General features: G+C 52.5%; 1 protein-coding gene across 2 annotated transcripts in view; it reads left to right on the top strand.

Annotated features, from left to right (window-relative positions):
* Window positions 1–16,002, top strand: part of LRRC8A (leucine rich repeat containing 8 VRAC subunit A) — a 36,882-nt gene that overhangs the window by 11,990 nt on the left and 8,890 nt on the right. For both annotated transcript variants that reach the window (XM_063635797.1, XM_055270808.2), the window contains one exon: window positions 12,485–14,649. In XM_063635797.1, the coding sequence (XP_063491867.1) occupies window positions 12,493–14,649 (2,157 nt within the window). In that variant the 5' untranslated portion in view covers window positions 12,485–12,492. The remainder of the gene's footprint in view (window positions 1–12,484; window positions 14,650–16,002) is intronic.

The raw sequence follows: 16,002 nt of genomic DNA, 5'->3' as shown, positions 1-16,002 counted from the left end.
CAAAACTGAAACTCTCTGCACCCAATAAACGCTCACTCCCCATTTCCTGCTCCCCCAGGCCCTGGTATCCCTTCTGCTTTCTGTCTATTCACTTATGTGAAGAAGTGAAATCAAAGTATTTGCCTTTTATGACTGGCTTCTTTCACAGATAACACATTTTATGTACTGCTCAGCAACATTCTTTTATGCTTAATATCTCTTAGACGTATTTGGAGTCACTGCATACACATCTACAAGGAAGGTGGCGTTATTCCTGATTTAAAGTTGTAGAAGCTCAGGAGGCTGAGGTAGGAGAATCACTTGAACCCGGGAGGTGGAGGTTGCAGTGAGCCAAGACCGTGCCACTGCACTCCAGCCTGGGCCACGGAGAGGAGCAAGACTCTGTCTCCAAGATAAAATAAAATAAAAAATGTTGTAAAAGCAGAGGCTTAGGCTAAACACGTGTGTGAGCGGTGTGTGCGTGGGGTCACAGAATTATTTCTTGCTGGAGCTGGATCTGAACCCACATGTCCCAAACTCCAAGTCCTTGCTCTCTCTGCTCCCTGAGATCCACCTGTGCCTGAGGGAAGGCTGGGGCTCTCTGGGTTACTCATTTAACCCCCAGGCACAGAGATGCCCTGGCCCTGGCTAGGAACCTGGTCCCATTTGTCCAAGGCACCTGCTTGAGCTGCCTTGTGGGAAGGGTCTGTTCTGCATGATGCCCACTTCTACATCTCCCTGGGGGCAGGGCAGGACCAGGTAGGGAGTGCTTACCAGTTCTGCAGGGTCCTCAGGGGCCGAGGAGCAGCAGCTGGAAGGAGGAGCTGCCTCTGCTGCTCTGGTAACCTGGTAAGGTGCGGTAGCTGCTGCTCCCTGCTGAGCCTTTGCCTGTGTGAGGTTGGGGAGAGCACTGGCCATACAGGGTAGGAATGCATGATTGTTTCGGTGAGTTTTGTGTGATGAAATGGTTTAAGAAAAGTATAAAAACTAGAACAGATACATCCGTATCAAGAACTCAGCTTTGTCAGACTTCAGTGTTTTGCACTATTTCAGATACACACACACACACGCACACACCGCTCACACACGTGCAGGCACACCCACACTTGAATGTGCGCAGGCACTTTTAAGCAAAATATTCCAAGCACAGTTGAAGTCCCTTCCCCATTTTCTTCCCTCCCTAGATACAATCATTATCTTGGTTTGGAGACTTTCCGTGCATGCTTTTGTATCTTCGGTATACTTGGGTATACACCTTGTAGAAAACCTTATATAACATATGCATCATCTACAACTTGTTTTTTGGATCAACATTGCTTTTGAGGTTTATCCATATTGATACATATTGCTACAGTTCATTAACTTTAATTGATTTAAAGCATTTCCATTGTATGATTAAAACAACGTATCCTTTCTCCTGTTGATGAACATGTGGGTCATTTCTGATTTTTTGCTATTACAAACGATTCTTCAGTGAGCATCCTTCTGTGTGGTTTCTCACTTACATGTGGAGCAGCTCTCTAAGATGCATAAATAATAAGGAGAGGAGTTGCTGGGTTGTAGAGTATGTGCATCCTACCTTCTCTAAGAGCTCACAATTTTTGCCAATTGGGGGAGTGAAATGATATGTGATTGTTTTAATTTACATTCCTTGATTACTAGCAAGGCTAAGAATTATTTCGTACATTAGTTCCATTTGCATTTTTCCCCTGTGAATTGCCTATGCGTATATTTTGCCATTTCCCCTCATTGGATTGTCTTTGTCTTATTTATGCAGGATTTCTGTATTTATTCTGGATATTAATCTTTTCTTTTTTCTTTCTTTTTTTTTTTTTCTGAGCTAGAGTCTTGCTCTGTCACCCATGCTGGAGTGCAGTGGTACAATCTCTGCTCACTGCAACCTCCACCTCCTGAGTTCAAGGGATTCTCCTGCCTCAGCCTCCTGAGTAGCTGGGACTACAGGCATGTGCCACCAGGCCCGACTAATTTTTTTGTATTTTTAGTAGAGATGGAGTTTCAGCATGTTGGCCAGGCTGGTCTCAAACTCCTGACCTCAAATGATCCACCTGCCTCAGCCTCCCTAAGTGCTGGATTACAGGCGTGAGCAATTGTGCCTGGCTGTATTCTGGATATTAATCTCTTGGTAGTTTTAAACTTTGGAAATAACTCTTCCTAGCCTGTGGCTTCTTTTCACTTGTTTATTATTATGTCTTTCGATGTATGTTTTAACTTTAATGTGATCAATACATTACGTTTCCTATAAGGATTTATATATTTTGTGGTAAGATATTCCTGTCTTAATGACATTAAGATAGTCTCTGATTTTTCTTTTCTTTTTGAGACAGAGTTTCGCTCTTGTTGCTCAGACTGGAGATCTCGGCTCACTGTAGCCTCCACCTCCCTGGCTCAAGCAATTCTCCTGCCTCAGCCTCCCGAGTAGCTGGGATTACAGGTGCCCTGCACCACACCTGGCTAATTTTTTGTATTTAGTAGGGATGGGGTTTCACCATGTTAGTCAGGCTGGTCTCAAATTCCTGACCTCAGGTGATCCTCCCACCTCGGCCTTCCAAAGTGCTAGGATTACAGGCGTGCACCTCTGTGCCTGGCAAAATAATCTTTTTTCTTAATTATGAGTAACAAATGCTTATAATAAAAAAATAGAGGGCAGGGGCAGTGGCTCGCGACATTGCACTCCAGCTTGGATGACAGAGTGAGACTCTGTCTCAAAAAAAAAAAAAAAAAGGATAAGTTTGGGGTGAAAAAGGATAATAAACAGCAGTATAATCTCACTTCTAAGATTGTTCAGTGTGTGTGTAATTTATGGCAGAGGGGTTACCTACTTTTTAGATTTAACATACTTTGAACATTTCCTCTGGTTATCAAGTGTTTTGTTCTTATGTACTTTTGGGATTGCATAGTATTCCCTTATCTGATCATTTAGTAAGTTTTTTGTTTGTTTGTTTGTTTTTTGAGATGGAGTCTTGCTCTGTCGCCCAGGCTAGAGGGCAGTGGTGTGATCTTAGCTCACTGCAACCTCCACCACCTGGGTTCAAGCAATTTTCCTGCCTCAGTCTCCTGGGTAGCTGGGATCACAGGTGTGCGCCACCATGCCCGGTTGATTTTTGTATTTTAGTAGAGATGGGGTTTCACCATGTTGGTCAGGCTGGTCTCAAACTCCTGACCTCAAGTGATCTGCCCAACTCGGCCTCCCAAAGTGCTAGGATTACAGGCATGAGCCACCACACGCAGCTGTATATTATTTTGTATCTTGCTTTTGTCCAAAATGGCAGTATGTGAAGAGCTACTTATTCCACTGAACAGACCCTGTCACTGCATTCTCATGGCTTCTTTTTTTTTTTGAGACAGGTTCTCTGTCACCCAGGCTGGAGTGCAGTGGTGCAATCATAGCTGACTGCAGCCTTGACCTCCCGGGCTCAAGCAATATTCCCACCGCAGCCTCCTGAGTGGGTAGAACTACATGCACTGCTAATTTTTTGGTAGAGATGGGATCTCACTATGTTGCCCAGGCTGGTCTCGAACTCCTGAGCTCAAGTGATTCTCTCGCCTCAGCCTCCCAAAGTGCTGGGATTACAGGTGTGAGCCACTGCGTCTGGCCTCTGGTAGCTTCTTCTTTTTTTGTGAGACAGTTTCACTCTTCTTGTTGCCCAGGCTGGAGTGCAATGGCATGATCTCAGCTCACCACAACCTCTGCCTCCCCAGTTCAAGCGATTCTCCTGCCTCAGCCTCCCAAGTAGTTGATCTAGTAACTTCTTTAACCAGGGTGTGTTTATTGTCCACCTACTGCTTGCCAGGCCCCGCCTGTCTCTTTACCAGGTGTCCCGGAGCCCTCTGATGGTTTTCCTTCTTCCATTTCCCAACTTAACTCTCGAACGCACTTTTCATGCACTCACCAGGTGTCTCCTGAAGTCAGGGTTGCTCTGGCAGGGCCGGGCCAGGCCTATTTTGCTCTCCACTTCCTGTTCACATCCACCCGCAGGCTTTGGCTGGTCCTGGCACACTGGATGTGTTGAATATTTCAGGCCCTGGCCTTTTAGCAGTCCTCTGAGGCAGGGCCTGTCTTTAGCCCCATTCAAAGAAGGGGTAACTAAGGCTCATAGAGGTGAAGTCACCTGCCCACCATCACAAGTAGCAGAGCCAGGCTGTCCCTGGCCCGGCCGTTGCCTCCAAGCTCGTGTAGGCTTGCTCTCTACTGACCTGGGCTCTCACACAGATAGTTTGGGAAGCCTCATTTCTGTGATCTTCATGATAGTCCTAAGAGCCCGCAGGGCATTTGTCACCTTCCCCCATGTTACAATGGGGAACCAAGGTGCTGGATAGCCCCCTCCCTCTCTGCCAGCTGGAGGCCAGAACAGTCAGGACAAGGGGTGTCTGTGATGGTGGCAGCAGCTCTGCAGTCACAGCCCAGCAGTCTGACACGGGGGTGGGCAGATGAGGGGGAAGGGGGAGTCCAGGCTGGGCAGAGGCCTGGGCCCACCCACCCCTTGGCCCATTTTTTACACAACGTGGACACATCTTTAACAGGTTTGCTGCTCCTTTCTAGACAGGGAAACTGAGGCCCTGGGAGAGAAGCTGTTCCACAGCTCTGCCAGGATGCAGTGCCAGCTGAGAGGGCCGAGCACAGGGAAGATAAGCAAGGGCACTTTCCATAAGGCAGAGATAGCCCAGCCACCCCCACCCCCCGCCTCAAAGGCTCCCTTCCCTTCTGGGGCATTTCTGACCATACCCAGGTGCACCCCAAGAAGGGCTCTCGGTGGGGTCTGCTCCATCTGAATGGCCCACCCTGGGGGTGCTGCGTGTCTGGGCCCACTGCAAATCCAGGTTCGAACGCTGCCTGTCACTTACAGGCAGTATGAAGTTGGGCAGAAGACTTCTGTCTCCGAACCGTTTCCGTGGTTATAAAATGGACACCTTAAAAAAAAAAGCCTTAACAAAAGGATATTTTCGTATGTGTTAGAACATGGTGAGCCTTGAGGACATTATGTTAAGTGATAGAGCCCGTCACAAAAGGACAAATACCTTATGATTCCACTTACACGAGGTCCCTAGAGGAGTCAGATTGACAGAGAGAGGAAGTGGGATGGAGTGCTAGGAGGCGGTGGGGGGAAGGGGTGTTGTGTTTAAGGGGTGTGGGTTTCAGTCTGATGAGATGAAGGGAGTTCTGTGTATGGTGGTGATGGTTGCACAACAGCGAATGTGCTTCATGCCACTGAACTGCACCCTTGAACATGGGTAAGATGGTACATTTTCAGTTACGTGTGTTTTATGACAGTCTAAATAATTGAGGGAAAAAAATGGACGTGGAAACAATGGGGACCTCCTGGCTCGGTGCCTGGGAGAATCTGGCCTTGGCCTTGGTTGTCTGTTTCTGAACTGGAACTGCTCTCTTGTGGGTATCTGGTCATCTGCAGTCCTGAGCTCCTGGGCGCGTCCTTGCACTGGGCCCCTCCCTGTGGGGGATTCCTCAGGGCTGGGCAGGGAAAGGAAGGGCCCAGGCTGCCTGGCTTTAGCTGCCTCCCCTACCCTAGCCCCAACCCACATCCACCTGAAACTGCTGCCGGCCTCTCCACCACACCTGGGGCCCACGCCCTGCAGCGCCCCACCCTACCTTGTCCCCTTTCAGGCTCTCTGGGAGAGACTCTGAGTGTATCGAGTCCTAACAATTGACTCTTGTCCTCAAAGAGAATCTGGCTTCACTAGGTGCTGAGGAGGTGGAGGAAAAATTATACCAGCCTGGGCTGACTGCGCCCCACTCTGCACAAAGCACTTTAAAAGCATTTGGGGGCTGGACACAGTGGCTCACGCCTGTAATCCCAGCACTTTGGGAAGCTGAGGTGGGCGGATCGCTTGAGGTCAGGAGTTCGAGACCAGCCTAACCAACATGGTGAAACTCTGTCTCTACTAAAATACAAAATTTAGCCGGGCATGGTGGTGGGCGCCTGTAATCCTAGCTACTTGGGAGACTGAGAGAGGAGAATCGTTTGAACCCGGGAGGCACAGGTTGCAGTGAGCTGAGATCATGCCACTGCACTCCAGCCTGGGTGACAGAGTGAGACTCCGTCTCAAAATAAAAATAAAAATAAAAGCATTTAGTTCCCAAGACTTGCCGGGTGCAGTAGCTCATGCTCATAGTCCCAGCTACTTAGGAGGCTGAGGTGGGAGGATCACTCAAGTCCAGGAGTTCGAGGCCAGATGGGCAACATAGCAAGACCCCATCTCTGAAAATTTTTTTTAAATTAGTCCAGTGTGAGGCCCAGCACAGTGGCTCACACCTGTAATCCCTGCACTTTGGAAGGCTGAGGTGGGCAGATCACGAGGTCAGGAGCTCGAGACCAGCCTGACCAACATGGTAAAACCCTGTCTCTACTAAAAATATAAAAATTAGCCGGACATGGTGGTGCACGCCTGGAATCCCAGCTACTCCAGAGGCAGAGGCAGGAGAATCGCTTGAATTCAGGAGGCAGAGGTTGCGGTGAGCCTAGATCGTGCCACTGCACTCCAGCCTGGGCAATAGAGCAAGACTCCATCTCACAAAAAAACAGACCAGGCACAGTGGCTCACGCCTGTAATCCCAGCACTTTGGGAGGCCGAGGCTGGTGGATCATGAGGTCAGGAGATAGAAACCATCCTGGCCAACATGGTGAAACCCCGTCTTGACTAAAATACGAAAAATTAGCCGGGCGTGGTGGTGGCGCGCCTGTAGTGCCAGCTACTCGGGAGGCTGAGGCAGGGGATTTTTCGAACCCAGGAGGCGGAGATTGCAGTGAGCCCAGATCGTGCCACTGCACCCCAGCCTGGCAACAGTGTGAGACTCTGCCTCAAAAAAAAGAAAATTTTTAGTCCAGTGTGGTGCTGCACGCCTGCAGTCAATCTACTCTGGAGGCCAAAGTAGGAGGATCGCTTGAGGCCAGGAGTTTGAGACCAGCCTGGGCAACATAGCAAGATCCTGTCCAATTTAATTAAAATAATTCCGTGGCCTCCTCCCAGCAGCCCTGCGTGGTATCATACCCATCATGTATGTGAAGAAACTGAGGCTGCAAGCAGTGAGGAGCTTGTCCAAGGTCCCACAGCAAGGCTGCCAGAGTCCAGGCCCACACCTTGGTGCTGGCTTCCCCTCTTCATCCTCAGCAAGAGGCGCGTGGGAGGGAGCCCACCCCTGCAGGGGGCAGGCAGGTGGCTCTGACCACCTGGCTGGCTCCTGTTGGGGTGGGGCTCCTTTCCCCACACCCTTGGGAACTCAACCCTGGATTTGGTGCCTGCACCCTCTTTCCTGATCTCCCCCGAAGCCCCATCAAAGAGGGGCAGTGACTTGTCCAAAATCACACAGCAGAGGACAAGGAAACGGGCGCAGCTGGGGGTGACCCCTCCGGACAGGTTACCCTCACCAGGGTAGGCCCAGGCACCAGCCGGGCCAGGCCTGCAAGAGACTCCAGTCCAGGCCCTTCTCAGCTCTGCAGCCAGCCCCAGGCTCTGCCATTGGAACCCCAGGGCCCTCCTCCACTCCTCAGACAACACTCAAACTGGAGAGAGGAACCTGAAGCAGAAGTCCCACCTTGATAGTTTTTTTTTTTGCCCCCGCTGGACCTAGCCAAGGGCTGAACAGAGTCCAGATGTTCCCAGACCAAGCGTGGAGTTGGGGCGGGTGGTCAGAATCAGACCTGATTGGGACGGTGTTTCCTGCCTTGGGCAGGTGGTTTTGCCTCTGTGAGCCTCAGTTTCCCTCACCTGTGTGACTGAGCTGGGAACACTTCCGGTCTCAGAAGGAGGAGTCTGCGTGGCGCAGACAAGCCCCAGGTCGGCGGGGCTGGGGCGGCTCCTCACAGAGGAAGCAGGTGTTTCTGTGAGCGAACACACCCCACTCCCTGAACACGAGGGAGGTGTTGCAGTATCATTGTCACCACATCCTGCCCGCTCAAACAGCCGCGCCCACCCTGGCTGTCTCATTCCAGACTCGGGGGCAGGCAGGCTGCTGCATGCACTGGGCTCCTCTCCCCCTGCTTCTGTTCCCCAGTCTTTAGGTCCTGGCCCTGGATGGGGACTCCAGGTGTCCACGTGTCTCAGTGGAGGCAGCTGTGTGATTCAGCAGGCTCTCCCAGTGCCACTTTCTTTCCCAGCAGTGTAGGTGGTGCGTGGACCCAGCTGGTCATTAGAGGGCCTGGGCCTTCCTGTGGGGCGGGTGCTTGCCCTGGCCCGTGAGTCCTGGCATCACTAGGAGGGCTGACTTCTGGCCTGGAGCTGCCAGCCCAGGGCGGGCGGTGGTGTCTGCTGGCCCCTTGGTGACCTGAGCGCTGGTAATGCTGAGGGGCGGGGAAGCTGCACTCCTGGGCCCATTTCTCTTGGCACTGCCTGGGTGAGACCTTGGGGAGGCGGAGGGCAAGTCCCACATGGTGGCGAGGACCTGAGCCCGGTGGTGGGGGGACAGGCCTGCTGGCTTTGTTCTTACTCTACTCTGCCACTTAATAGCAGGGTGATGTTGGCAGGTGATGTCACCTCCCTGAGCCTTAGCACCCCCATCTGTGGGATGGGGCTACAGAGGCCTGGCCTCTTGGGCATCAAGGATGACCCTAGGAGGGCCTAAAGGGGAGGCCTGCCTGGTGCCTGACACACTTCCAGGCCCTCAGCACCAGCTGTGGCCATCATCACCCTTGCTGAGTGCCCCATTCCACCTGCCTCACATGGGGTCCTGCTCTGCCTTCCTCCTGTCCTCCCCATCCCAGCATAGCCTAGAAAGATTGGGGCTGGGGAGTGTTTGGCATTTGCAGAGAGGTGCTGTTCTTTTTTTTTTTTTTTTTTTTTTTTTTTTTTTTGAGACAGCATCTCGCTTTGTCACCCAGGCTGGAGTGCAGTGGCACAATCTCAGCTCACTGCAAGCTCCACTTCCCGGGTTCACGCCATTCTCCTTCCTCAGCCTTCCAAGCAGCTGGCACTACAGGCGCCTGCCACTATGCCTGGCTAATTTTTTGTATTGTTAGTAGAGACGGGGGTTTCACCGTGTTAGCCAGGCTGGTCTCGATCTCCTGACCTCGTGATCCGCCTGCCTCGGCCTCCCAAAGTGCTGGATTTACAGGCGTGAGCCACTGCGCCCGGCCCGAGAGGTGCTGTTCTTAAAGTGTTCCTAACTAGGCCGGGATTGGTTGAGGCCAGGAATTCAAGACCAGCCCGGCCAACATGGCAAAACCCTGTCTCTACTGAAAATACAAAAATTAGCTGGATGTGGTGGCGGGCGTCTGTAATCCCAGCCACTTGGGAGATTGAGACGTGAGAATCACTTAAACCCAGGTGGCAGAGGTTGCAGTGAGCCAGGATCATGCCACTGCACCCCAGCCTGGGTGACAGAGTGAGATTGTCTCAAAAAGGAAAAAAAAAAAATGTTTGTTACTATTCTGGTTATTAACATTATCAGTAATCAAAGAAAGGTGGCCCATCATCTGGGCACCCCGTTCCTCTCCTAAAAGAAACAGACACATTTGACACAGGCATTTAAAACTTGGTTTAGATAAAAATCTAGGTTCTGGGTTACAGTGTAAAGTAAAAATTGAGTGTAAAGTAAAAGCACAATTTGGCCAGGCACAGTGACTCACGCCTATATAATCCCTGCACTTTGGGAGGCCGAGGCAGGTGGATCACCTGAGGTCAGGAGTTTGAGACCAGCCTGGCCAACGTGGCGAAAGTCCATTTCTACTAAAAATACAAAAATTAGCTGGGCGTGGTAGCGTGTGCCTGTAATCCCAGCTACTTGGGAGGCAGAGGCAGGAGAATCACTTGAACCCAGGAGGCAGAAGCTGTGGTGAGCCGAGATTGTGCCACTGCACTCCAGCCTGGGTGACAGAGCGATACTCTGTCTCTAAATAAATAAATAAAAGCACAATTTATTATAATACACAGAAAGGGCTGGGTGCAGTGCCTCACTCCTGTAATCCCAACACTTTGGGAGGCCAAGGCCGGAGGATTGCTTGAGGCCAGGAGTTCGAAACCAACTTGGTCAACATAGCGAGATCCTGTCTCTACAAAAAATTTTAAAAATTAGCCGGGCATGGGCCAGGCGCGGTGGCTCACACCCGTCATCCCAGCACTTTGGGAGGCCAAGGCAGGCAGATCACAAGGTCAGGAGATCGAGACCATCCTGGCTAACACGGTGAAACCCTGTCTCTACAAAAAATACAAAACAAAGTTAGCTGGGTGTGGTGGGCGAGTGCCTGTAGTCCCAGCTACTTGGAAGGCTGAGGCAGGAGAATGGCGTGAACCTGGGAGGCAGAGCTTGCAGTGAGCTGAGATGGCGCCGATGTACTCCAGCCTGGGCGACAGAGTGAGACTCCGTCTCAAAAAAAAAAAAAAAAAAAAAAAAAAATTAGCCAGGCATGGTGGCTCACACCTGTAGCCCCAGCTACCTGGGGGAGGCTGAGGTAGGAGGATTGCTCGACCAGGAGGTTGAGGCTGCAGTGAGCCATGATCATGCCACCACGCTCTAGTTTGGGCAACAGAGCAAGATCCAGTCTCTTAAAATAAAAATTATAAAATTCTAAAATACACAGAAAGGACTGGAAGGTATTATTCAGTGAAAAGTTAACAGTGTGTAACCCTTGTGGGGATTGTAAAGGGGATTCTTTTTTTTTTTTTTTTTTTTGCTGTTATGCTTTTTTACAATTTTCCATATGTTCTCCAGGGAACATCTAGTACCTTATCCCTCCGTGACAGCCTTACAGACCATTGTAAGAACAACGAGCCTTGGCCGTGTGACCACAAATGGCCACAGAGAGGCATTCTCACAGAGATCTTGCTGTGCGCCTCCTGTGTGGCACGGGCTGGGTTTCTAATGTGGCTTCTCAGCCAGTGTTTCCCAAGCTTGGCCACTCATTAGAGTCACCAAAGTTATGTGTTAAAAATCAGGTTCCCAGCCGGGCACGGTGGCTCACTCCTGTAATCCCAGCACTTTGGGAGGCTGAGGCGGGTGGATCAGGAGGTCAAGAGATCGAGACCATCCTAGTCAACATGGTGAAACCTCGTGTCTACTAAAAAACACAAAAATTACCTGGGCATGGTGGTGCAGGCCTGTAGTCCCAGCTACTCGGGAGGCTGAGGCAGGAGAATTGCTTGAACCCTGGAGGCAGAGGTTGCAGTGAGCCAAAATGATGATGCCACTGCACTCCAGCCTGGTGACAGAACAAGACTCCGTCTAAAAAAAAAAAAGAAAAATCAGATTTCCAGCTTCTCTCCATAGTAGTCAAACTAGACTCTCTACGGGAGAGCCTGCTGTTGCTGCTGTTTTTCATTCCTTTGTACACACGGAACCAGAGATGATTTTACGTTAAGGCCTCTCTGTGATCACCCAGTTTGTGGGGGAGGAGAGCCTTATTCTTAATCCCCTCTCTTGAGGCCGCTCCCCCAGGAGCCTGTCATTAAGACCCACTGTGTGACCTTTGGTCTTCCGAGTGCTCCCAGAATCTTGTACACACATAACTATATGCACATGTGGAATTTTGTTGTTGAGACAGAGTCTCTGTCACCCAGGCTGGAGTACAGTGATGGGGTCATAGCTCACTGCAGCTTCGACCTCCTGGACTCAAGCGATCCTCCCACTTCATCCTCCCAAAGTGCTGGGATTACAGGTTAGGATTACAGGCGTGAGCCACCGTGCCAGCCCCCATGTGGAATTTTTTTTTTTTTTTTTTTGAGTTGGAGTTTCACTCTTGTCGCCCAGGCTAGAGTGCAATGGCACAATCTCGGCTCACTGCAACCTCCACCTCCCGGGCTCAAGTGATTCTCCTGTCTCAGCCTCCCGAGTAACTGGGATTACAGGCACCCGCCACTACGCCAGGCTAATTTTTTTATTTTTAGCAGAGACGGGGTTTCACCATGTTGGCCGGGCTGGTCTTGAACTTCTGACCTCAGGTGATCCACCCACCTCAGCCTCCCAAAGTGCTGGGATTACAGACGTGAACCATGTGGAATTTTTAAACCTTGCTCTTTGTTTTATGGAAGTGAGTTCATGTTGCACCCCCTCTGCATGTTGCTTTCTTTCCTCGTATTTTGCGGGAATCCCTCCAGCCCTTTGCTGCAGCTTTACAGCAGCTGGTTCCCAGTGAACTGGGAGTTTTAAACGTGTCCCTCTGGTCAATCTGTTCATTAAATAGGCGGACTTTAGAAAGGAGTTCCCGAATGCTCTTACTGGAATGCAAGGGATGGGGCAGAGAACCCTGAGGCTGCACTGGGGATCTGTCTAATCTCACTGTGCTCAGTCTTCCTGTGTATTAAATGGGGAGCCTGCCTGCCTCCCCCAGGGTGGTTTCCCAGCCAAGTGGCCACATGCTTTCTGCAGAAGGGCTGATAAGTGGGCTGCCCTGTGGAGTGGGCAGGCTTTGGCTCCCAGCTGGATTTGAGGTGGAATTTTGGACAATGGAAGAATTTTCATTGTCTTCTTCCCCTGACCCCTGGGTCCTAGGAAAGCCAGGCCACCCTGTGCTAACCCCCTCCTATGGATCCCTTTTAGATTGAACCATGATTCCGGTGACAGAGCTCCGCTACTTTGCGGACACGCAGCCAGCATACCGGATCCTGAAGCCGTGGTGGGATGTGTTCACAGACTACATCTCTATCGTCATGCTGATGATTGCCGTCTTCGGGGGGACGCTGCAGGTCACCCAAGACAAGATGATCTGCCTGCCTTGTAAGTGGGTCACCAAGGACTCCTGCAATGACTCGTTCCGGGGCTGGGCAGCCCCTGGCCCGGAGCCTACCTACCCCAACTCCACCATTCTGCCGACCCCTGACACGGGCCCCACAGGCATCAAGTATGACCTGGACCGGCACCAGTACAACTATGTGGACGCCGTGTGCTATGAGAACCGGCTGCACTGGTTTGCCAAGTACTTCCCCTACCTGGTGCTTCTGCACACACTCATCTTCCTGGCCTGCAGCAACTTCTGGTTCAAATTCCCACGCACCAGCTCGAAGCTGGAGCACTTTGTGTCTATCCTGCTGAAGTGCTTCGACTCGCCCTGGACCACGAGAGCCCTGTCGGAGACAGTGGTGGAGGAGAGTGACCCCAAGCCGGCCTTCAGCAAGATGAATGGCTCCATGGACAAGAAGTCATCGACCGTCAGTGAGGACGTGGAGGCCACCGTGCCCATGCTGCAGCGGACCAAGTCACGGATCGAGCAGGGTATTGTGGACCGCTCAGAGACGGGCGTGCTGGACAAGAAGGAGGGGGAGCAGGCCAAGGCGCTGTTTGAGAAGGTGAAGAAGTTCCGGACCCATGTGGAGGAGGGGGACATCGTGTACCGCCTCTACATGCGGCAGACCATCATTAAGGTGATCAAGTTCATCCTCATCATCTGCTACACCGTCTACTACGTGCACAACATCAAGTTCGACGTGGACTGCACCGTGGACATTGAGAGCCTGACGGGCTACCGCACCTACCGCTGTGCCCACCCCCTGGCCACACTCTTCAAGATCCTGGCGTCCTTCTACATCAGCCTAGTCATCTTCTACGGCCTCATCTGCATGTACACACTGTGGTGGATGCTACGGCGCTCCCTCAAGAAGTACTCGTTCGAGTCGATCCGCGAGGAGAGCAGCTACAGCGACATCCCCGACGTCAAGAATGACTTCGCCTTCATGCTGCACCTCATTGACCAATATGACCCGCTCTACTCCAAGCGCTTCGCTGTCTTCCTGTCGGAGGTGAGCGAGAACAAGCTGCGGCAGCTGAACCTCAACAACGAGTGGACGCTGGACAAGCTCCGGCAGCGACTCACCAAGAATGCGCAGGACAAGCTGGAGCTGCACCTGTTCATGCTCAGTGGCATCCCTGACACTGTGTTTGACCTGGTGGAGCTGGAGGTCCTGAAGCTGGAGCTGATCCCCGACGTGACCATCCCGCCCAGCATTGCCCAGCTCACGGGCCTCAAGGAGCTGTGGCTCTACCACACAGCAGCCAAGATTGAGGCGCCCGCGCTGGCCTTCCTGCGTGAGAACCTGCGAGCGCTGCACATCAAGTTCACCGACATCAAGGAGATCCCGCTGTGGATCTATAGCCTGAAGACGCTGGAGGAGCTGCACCTGACGGGCAACCTGAGCGCGGAGAACAACCGCTACATCGTCATCGACGGGCTGCGGGAGCTCAAACGCCTCAAGGTGCTGCGGCTCAAGAGCAACCTGAGCAAGCTGCCGCAGGTGGTCACAGATGTGGGCGTGCACCTGCAGAAGCTATCCATCAACAATGAGGGCACCAAGCTCATCGTCCTCAACAGCCTCAAGAAGATGGCGAACCTGACTGAGCTGGAGCTGATTCGCTGTGACCTGGAGCGCATCCCCCACTCCATCTTCAGCCTTCACAACCTGCAGGAGATTGACCTCAAGGACAACAACCTCAAGACCATCGAGGAGATCATCAGCTTCCAGCACCTGCACCGCCTCACCTGCCTTAAGCTGTGGTACAACCACATCGCCTACATCCCCATCCAGATCGGCAACCTCACCAACCTGGAGCGCCTCTACCTGAACCGCAACAAGATCGAGAAGATCCCCACCCAGCTCTTCTACTGCCGCAAGCTGCGCTACCTGGACCTCAGCCACAACAACCTGACCTTCCTCCCCGCCGACATCGGCCTCCTGCAGAACCTCCAGAACCTGGCCATCACGGCCAACCGGGTGAGTGGCCCGGCCACGGCTCTGCGTGTGGGCTGGCGGGTGGCCTGGCCGGGGCCTGTGGTGGGGCGCTCGGCAGGCTCAGTGTCCTGGGACCGTTGATGCCCCTGAGTGTGGAGTCCTCACCTGGGGTTTACAGAACCATCCAGGATAGAAGCTCTGTTCAAGACAGACTCCTTGGGCCCCATCCCAGGCCTGCTGAATCTGAATCTCTGGGCCCCGGGCCTGTCTTTGCTCCAAAATGTTGCAGTTCTCCTGCCTGGAGAGACTGTATGGCCAGGCAAGGTCTGTCCCCCAAGGTGACCTTGAGCCGGGTTCCTCTTCAGCAGGGATGTGCGTGGGCAGGAGGTCCCAATCCGGGGGTTCTCTCGCAAAGCCAGGTGGTGGGAGTCAAGACTTAGCTTGGAGTTTGTGTCTTCCTCAGCTTGTTCCCAGTCGGATTTGGAGGCAAGGAGCCAATCCGGGTCCACCCAGGACAGAAACTGTGTGGGTGGCCAGTGCTGGCTGAGGGGAAGCCTTGGATGGTCTCTGCAGCTCCCAGCATCACTCACACACCTTTCTCCACTGCATTTGGTGGTGTCAGAGGCAGAGTTGGGCTTAGATGGGGCTAGCTTGTCACTGCCTGCCTTTCTGAAAAGGAAATTGTGCAAATCATTGTCACTGGGAGTTTGGGAGGCCACACCTTCGACATACTTTCAAGACTGTTGGTGGTCTGTGGGTGCCAGTCTCTTACCTGGCTGGGGAAGCCCCCATCCAAGGGCCCCTTGGTGGAGGCAGGCAGTGTGGATGGAGGGCTGGGTACTCCTGTGGCTCTGTGGTCTGGCCTCTGAAATAGAAACAAAGCCACTGCCATTGTGGGGAACGTCCCTCTTCCACCCCTCCTGGGGACCTACAGGTCTTCCTGGGCCTCACATCCAGGTGGAGATTCCTGTAGTGAGACATGTGGTGGAGGAAGCCTGAGGCCAGGGGCTGGGAGACAAGGGAGAGCCAAGCCAGCCACCCTTCTGCCCCCGACACAGCAGCAGCTGTCGGGCCCCTGCGAACTTCACTAGGGATGCCACCAAGTTCAGGAGGCTGAAGAAGAGACCCGGAGTTGACCAGACACAGTGGGTCACACCTGTAATCTGAGCACTTAGGGAAGCCAAGGTGGGATGGTCACTTGAGCTCAGGAGTTCCAGCCTGGGCAACGTAGGGAAACCCCATCTCTACCAAAAATACAGAAATGATCCAGGCATGGTGGCATGTGCCTGTAGTCCCAGCTATTTGGGAGGCTGAGGCAGGATCACTTCAGCCTAAGAGTTTGAGACTGCAGTGAGCTATGGTTGTACCACTGTACTCCAGCCTGGGCAATAGAGT

The sequence above is a fragment of the Symphalangus syndactylus genome, chromosome 3, assembly GCF_028878055.3.
Source record: "Symphalangus syndactylus isolate Jambi chromosome 3, NHGRI_mSymSyn1-v2.1_pri, whole genome shotgun sequence".
Taxonomy (NCBI): Eukaryota; Metazoa; Chordata; class Mammalia; order Primates; family Hylobatidae; genus Symphalangus; species Symphalangus syndactylus.
This window is presented reverse-complemented; position numbering and strand designations above follow the sequence as displayed.